We start from the raw sequence: 7,678 nt of genomic DNA, 5'->3' as shown, positions 1-7,678 counted from the left end.
TTCATTGTGGAACAAATTGATATGGATTAACAACAATGCTGTAAAAGACAGCTGGGTTGGGTTTTTTCCTTTTAATCAGCATGATTTCCCTAATTTGTGTTGCCACAAGTGAGGAGACTGAGTGGGCCAGAAGAAGGAACTAGGGGAGGGAAGAAACAGCATGGTAGGGGCTAAACTTGTACTCTCTGCTTGTGAAATGATGGTTCTAGTGAATGTACATGACTTCCTCAAACCATGAAACAGGTCATTGCAACTGAGAGATTAGATATTTTCTGTATTCTCCTCCTGCAAATGAAGTTTATTTGGTTTTATTTAATTTGACTTAGAAAAGGCAAGATCCTCAGTAGGGGTATAACTAATTGTAATCAGCTTTTGTCTGGCATCTCTGGCATTAGTGATTTACAGCAAGTGAGAATCTTCTCTGAGAAGACAGATCGTGTTGACAGTAAAAGACACAAAAGACCATTATCAAAAAATCACAGAGTTTATATTAGTAAAGAGGAAGATGTCTGCTTTATTGACTTCTTTATACATTTAATTGAGCTGTATTCTCATTCAAACAAAATTATTATTACAGGATATGTCCAGGGAAAAGTTGCAGATCACTTTCTAATTTGGTGTGATAGGAAATTCATTAACAAATTAAGGTATTGCAGACTGGATGGAAACTGGAACAGATGGCCAGTCTGCAGGACCACAGGAAGGTCTGAGACACTTAAAGAGCTCATTTGTAAAAGCCATTTTGGAAAGAATCCTGTCTGCAGGACAGAGAGAATTTCTTTTCATGATAAAATGCTGTATGTCCTTGCCTAGTTTTCTTTTGTGGATGGATTTCTGTAAAAGTCAGACTGACCATAATAGAACAGTCATAACAAAGCAAGACTGGCTGTTCTGGGCAGATGATAGTAAATACAGTGCTACTGTGAGTCATCTTCCCCAGAAGTGATATGTGAAGCTCAACAAAGTTATTTCTCTGTCATTATTCTGGTGAAGAGGCACACCGCTAACTTGTGAACGCAGGAAAAGGGCAGTGAGCGGGGGAACACTATTCATAGAATCTTTTATTATCATGATGAACTAGGGAATGCATTCAAGCTGGGTTTGCATGGTTATCTGTTAAAAATATTAGCATTTTCCCTGTAACATGACAATACCTGATCTGAGATCACTAACAGAAAACACAGATCTGGACCCTCACTGTGACATCTTTATAGTTCCTTTCCACAATACAGACATCCCTTACATAAGTTAAAAAAAAATGTGACCCTGTGACAGAGAGGAACCAGGATTGCACATACTGGGATAGAAATCTGAATTTTGAAAAGCCACAGTGGTATTTTAAATGGTAAAGAAAAGTTGAGTTACGGTTTAACAAAACTCTCAATACTAGCTTTCTTGGACCATAGATCAATAAACAAGTATGTATGCAGCTCACTGGGTAAGACCTAATTCAGAGAAAAGCAATTAAGATTGATACCCTGAAAAACTCAGGAACATGTTCATTAGCCAAGAAGCGCTCTAGCAATATCTCTGCTATGAATTACCAAAGGGCCAGCTTGCACCCCAAGCCTATCAGTTTGAGGGCTGACATAAAACACAGTTAAAAGACTTGAACTTTTCTTTTCCAAAAATAGGCTTCTCAGCCTTCTTTCAAATTGTGGAATGGTTCAGCTATTTCTAAATGCCACTGAATCAAATCCAGGGAAACTTCTAAAAAGACACTGTGACAGTAACCTTCACCATCACTTCCTGAGCGTGTTTTGCTTTTCTTTTTTCGTCTTAACAAGGCTTGATCTCACTGTCTGGCTGAACATTAATCCACTTTCACCAAGTACCAAACGAATGCTTGCTGCATTAATACACTGCAAATCCTCAAGGTATAAATTACACACGATTTAGTATAAAAGGTGAGCACAGGGCTTTCTTTTCACTACAGCTACTACCAGGAAGGCAAGTAGAATACAGGTAAGTTTTCATCAGATCCTGATCTAGAAATCTTTTTTCAAATTGCAAACACTGTCTGTAATTAATTGCTTCTGAAAAATACATTATCCTTTGCTCTTTCTCTCCCTTGCTTCTTTTTCTTTCTCCTTAAAGACAGGACACATTCTCTGTATGGAAACTTAGATAAAAATATTTCATTGAAAGTGGTATGGTACTCTGCTATTATTATTCCGCAAAGATTGCTGACATGCCATTTCAGTCGCTTTGGAAAATCAAACTCCGTTAACAATAAACATACAGATAGATCTGTTTAATGGCTTTATCCTATGTTCTCACTGATGTTTCTGAAAGCTTGCTATTATAGAACCACTTGAGGATAATGTGAAGGCTCAACTTCTCCCTATTTCTATAAATACTTCCTGTTGAAAATAACTATACATGTTTCTCTGGTATAGATACATTTTTTGCTTTATACACAGGATGAAGACAGTTAATTGCTACATGCTGTTATTTTGCTGGAAAGCAATTTGTTGCAATAGCTGTCAGCTTACCAATATTACTATAGCAGTGGAAAGAGAAGAATGTGAATTCTGTATTACAGTGAATGCCACATGGTGCTCAGGATACTGCTTCACGAGGGTGAGAATCTTAAGTTTAATTTCAGGCACCAGAATTAAATATTCCAAGTGATGTATAAATAACTCATTTCTCCAGTCCGTAATGAACACATAGGCAGGATGAGCCTTGTGAAACAAAAGGTTGAGTAACTTCTGTGCTATTTGACAGGAAAGTAGATACTCAGCCAGTCTGAACTACAAAGCGAAGGGTGAAAAGATGCCAGTAAAATTCAGATCTTCTTTAACTGGCTGCACACGTTTATATTGTATAACTAGAGTTGAAAGTAATACAATCTGGATCTCTGCCTTGTGTTCAATTTGTGGTTGCAAATGGATACAATAAAGCAGCCATTACTATGTAGACTCCTCTACTTTTCCAAATAATTTGAAGAATCAAGTAATTGACCTGAAAGATTGTCTGGTGATGGTATGACACAAATCTGCCATATCAGTCCTCCTGAAAGGAGAAATCTAAGGATCTAGGTTAAATTATAAGAGTCTGATGCAAACCCTTTGATCTCAGTGGGATTTTCCCCATCGGGTTAATTAGTTTTCACATCAGGTCCTTTATTTTGAAAAATTTGGAATTCTACCTCATAACAAATTTCAAAACAAGTATTTCCTTCTTGTAATTTTCAGGATCCAGTATATAAATATCCACCAGTATCATCTGTTCAGCAAACGTGTACTTTCAAGGAGGTTGTGTATGAAACAGTGAAGATCCCAGGCTGTGGTGACCATCCTGAGTCTTTTTATTCGTACCCGGTAGCTACAGAGTGCCATTGTGAGACCTGCGACACTGACACCACTGACTGCACCGTGCGAGGGCTGGGGCCATCCTACTGTTCTTTCAGTCAGAATGGAAGCAACCAATGAAGGGTACTTGAGATGGCAGCTTGGCTTTACATGTTCACTTCTAAATAAAGGTACTGATCGGGCTTAAGTGGAAGATAATAGGCAAGGCTATTTAGAAACTGCCAAGATTGAAACAAAGATTTTTAAGGCCAAAATGGAGAGCTACTGACTAAACTTCTCTTCAGGCCTTCCCTACTTATCCCATCAGTTTCCTTAAAATCATTTTCATGTGTCTATAGAACACTGCCTCCGATTCCTTCTGCCCTTGCCTCCTCTTCTTCTCTATGACACCTTCATTCTTTATACTCCTGTATTTCCACTGCCTAGTTCACTTAGATTATTCTACGCTATCCTATGCTTTCAAAACATTCCCATCTTCCAAGTCTTTATTATCACCTGCTTTCCATCTCTCCTCAGAACGCACCTATTTTAAAAAGCCTTGCAGCACTGGTTTTCTTACAACCAACATCTATGCCCTCACTTTCTATTAGCTGGACTGTAAACCTCTCTCAGCTGAGATCCTGACTTTTTTTTTTGGCAAAATATTTCATATAGTCACTATGCTCTGTAAATAATAACAGCATGTTTATTTAAGAGCCAAAATCTATGTTCAAATGTTGAATGTCACCTGAACTCTTGTGCTTTCTCAGTAAGGCTTGTTAGCTCAGGCTCAGTGCCACAATAACGCAAATAACATGAACTCTAGTTCATGTCTGGCTAACTTGAAAAAAGAATCATCAGCTGTCTACTTTTGCCTGAGTAAACATACCCTAAGTTAGCTAAACAATTCTGAAAATTTTGCCGCATCTCAGAAACACTGGATTTCCTCTCATTATGCAACAGAATGTAAGAATGAGAATTTTTTAAACACTATTTAACATAGGAGTCTCACAAATTATTTAGGGATGAATCTAGAGGCACCTGATCCCAGTAGTGCAAACATGGTGTGATAACATGCCTTGAAAGTAGCTCACAGTAGTCCCTCTGAGAAGGGAAGTTTACATAGAGTTCTGCAGCAACCTAACTCTGCAATGGCCAATGTGAAGTTGGGATGGTCTGGAAGCAAGCTGGAGGACCGGCTGAATCAGAACGGAAAATTATCTCACGTTATTGGGAAAATTATCTGAAACCTACAGAATGAAACCCTATCAGGAAAATGAAAAGATACTGCTCTTCATCAGAAACAATCACCTACACAAACACAGAATGGAGAGCAACTGGTTCAGCAGCAGTTCGGCACCAAAGACTTGGCGGTTATATGAGCTAAGTATGAGTCACCAGTATCACACCACTGCAGAAAAGTGGGAATGTAAGGAGTAGAGACTACAAGACACAACCTACTTCCACCGCTCTGCTCAACATGATAAGAGTCTCAGCAGAGTTGTTATTTCCAGCTTTGGACACAGAACTCAAGGCATCGAAAAAACAGAGAAAATCCACAGAAGAGTAATAAAAATGGAGAGAGGCCTAAAAAATATCTTAGGAGAAAAAGATTTAAATAAATGTGGTTGTTTTGCTTACAGGAGGTAACCCTTAGAGGGGGGAAATTAGTGGAACCTTTTACATGCTTGAAGACTGTTACAAAGAGAAAAGGAACAGTCAGTTCTCCATGTTCATAGTGAACAGAACAACTAATGAAAGATTCAGAGTAGCCACTAGGAAATCTTTGGAAAGGTACAGACAGCCAGACGCTGAAATAAATTGTTAGGGGGTTGGGGAAGGAAGGGAGAGAGAGTGGGGTCTGTGGAGTAGTGACCACTACAGGTCTTCAAGAACACACTGAAACTGTTGGGAATGACAGAGATAAAGTTAATTTGCCATGAGGCAAGGGAATGAAGTAGACGACCTCTTGAGGGTGCCTGACATGTCTGCTTTTGAGACCCTTACAGACATATTTATTTAAAGGGAATTTGTCGGTTACTCTGGATGTCTCTTATAATAGATATTTTAACTTATTTCATTTTTAGCTTTTTTACTGAAAGATATTAGTTCTCTTACCTTTATTTATAAGATTTATCTGCATGGACATTTTCTTTGGTCTACTGAAGTATTAAAAGTGGTAAAGTAATAGGTAAATTAAATTGCCGCTCACTTATTTCAGTTTTAAACATGAGTTGACGTTGGTTAAAACTAAGCATATTATTAATTTCAGGAATTATTCCATTCTGGATGAGAGAATTTTAAATTAAAATTGCAAAACAGAGTAGCTTGTAGTAAAAAAGTATGGAAAAAGATACGTCTTCAAAATAGATCTGTAAACACCTGTATTGTCTGCTGTGCATTTTGGAACAATAAAAATAATTTTGTTGCACTTCTGTTATGTGTCTTAATAAGCCAATTAAAAACCTTATAAGTCCACCTGCCTACTTTACTATGCTTTAAATCACACTTCCACCCCCCCACATAATTTTTTTCATATAACTAATATGCTCATCTGAGCCATATTTGCATTATAGACCTGCAGTACTGTGTCCAGCTCTGGGGTCCTCAGCACTATAAAGACATGGACCTGTTGGAGCGGGTCCAGAGGAGGGCCACAAAAATGATCAGAGGGCTGGAACACCTCTGCTACGAGGAAAGGCTGAAAGAGCTGGGGTTGCTCAGCCTGGAGAAGAGAAGGCTGCGGGGAGACCTTATTGCGGCCTTTCAATACTTAAAGAGGGCTTATAAGAAAGATGGGGACAGACTTTTTAGCAGGGCCAATAGCGATAGGACGAGGGGTGATGGTTTTAAACTAAAAGAGGGTAGATTCAGACTGGATATAAGGAAGAAACTTTTTACAATGAGGGCAGTGAAACACTGGAACGGGTTGCCCAGAGAGGTGGTAGATGCCCCATCCTTGGAAACATTCAAGGCCAGGATGGATGGGGCTCTGAGCAACCTGATCTGGTTGTTGATGTCCCTGCCAATTGCAGGGGGGGTGGACTAGATGATCTTTAAAGGTCCCTTCCATCCCAAAGCATTCTATGATTCTATATGGCCAAATCCCATCAATTAAAAGACTGGTATATTTTAGCCTGACCCAGTAATGTGATGATGAAATATTATGTAGTTGTAACACAACAGAACTGTGGATGAGAATAAAGATTATCAGTAATATTGTATTTAAACTATAGGGACTAGAACCTCTCCAGAGCCGCGTCCACATCTCTGTCACAAATTAGCTTGCATGTAAAACCAAAAATTATACAGCTCTCATTTCATCCATCAGACAAATGAAACCACTCATTTTCATTGTGCAAATGAATCTATTCAGAACCTTGGAACTAAAACTGTAACTAATGCAGTCAAAAGAGTATTGAGGTTAATATCAGAATGCTGGCAAAAAAATCCTAATCACGCACCACTGCAAGCTTCCAGACTCTCACTTCGCATCTCTCACAAATCTTAAGTACCAATGCTGAGGTAAATAGCAACTCCTAGAGACTCAAAGATGCAATGAAAAAGGTGCCCTCCTTATAAGCACTAACCCCTGCCAAGCAAATTATAGCCTTCGGGAATACCTCTTTCAAACACTTTCTCACAACCTGTTCAGTACCTAGACACGAGTTCTACCCAAAACTCTTCCATAAAGCTGGCTTTTTGAAAAGATGGGTATGTCATGCATCAAAAGCTTTGTGTTTTTCAAAATATCAATAGGGGAACAGCAAACAAATAATTTACTGAATTTGTCTTCTTTGTCTAATCACAAGCAATCGCACAAAAGGCTCAGGAAACATGCAAGTCCTACATGAGGTCTTGCTGTTAACGTCAGCGAGCTTTGAATGTATGCCTCCATTTATATGAAACTAGCACTGGCATTTACTCTGAAGTGAAATCCATTCCAAACCATGTCAACAATTATTTGTTGTTCTACAGACTGCAAATATTTCACTGCCAGTAGTTTCACTGACAGAAATTCAGAAATTCTTACAAAAGACTGGCTTGACTTGAAGGTATCTTGGACTATCTTTGACAGTTTGTAAGACAGACTTTATCTTCTCAAAGTTCACTTTTCATTCAATGCCCCATAACCACTTCATTAAACGTACTTTTACATCAATATTTTTCCAACATTTTAGTGAAGGTACTTGCAAGTCACAAATATTAGTGTAGTTTGAGTTCCAAATCTGCTTCGAATTATTATTTAAGAAAAATATTTAAGAAGTAATTTGTATGCTGTTTACCTAGCTCTATCATAAAGAATAAATGGCAACTCTGTCAAAAGGTGAAAGTATTAGTATGATGTGCTACTCGAAATACTAAATTGGTGCATAAACTTT

The 7,678-nt window shown here is 38.3% G+C and overlaps 1 protein-coding gene across 1 annotated transcript; it reads left to right on the top strand.

The window, feature by feature from the left end:
• Nucleotides 1-2,424: 2,424 nt before the first annotated feature.
• On the top strand, nucleotides 2,425-3,437 carry FSHB (follicle stimulating hormone subunit beta; the record flags this gene model as incomplete). The annotated part of the gene is made up of 2 exons (XM_082317288.1): nucleotides 2,425-2,583; nucleotides 3,201-3,437. The coding sequence occupies 2 exons, from the start codon at nucleotides 2,425-2,427 to the stop codon at nucleotides 3,435-3,437; spliced, it is 396 nt and encodes a 131-aa protein (XP_082173414.1).
• Between the last annotated feature and the right edge of the window lie 4,241 nt (nucleotides 3,438-7,678).

This window comes from Platalea leucorodia, assembly GCF_965183815.1.
Source record: "Platalea leucorodia genome assembly, chromosome: 7".
Taxonomy (NCBI): Eukaryota; Metazoa; Chordata; class Aves; order Pelecaniformes; family Threskiornithidae; genus Platalea; species Platalea leucorodia.
This window is presented reverse-complemented; position numbering and strand designations above follow the sequence as displayed.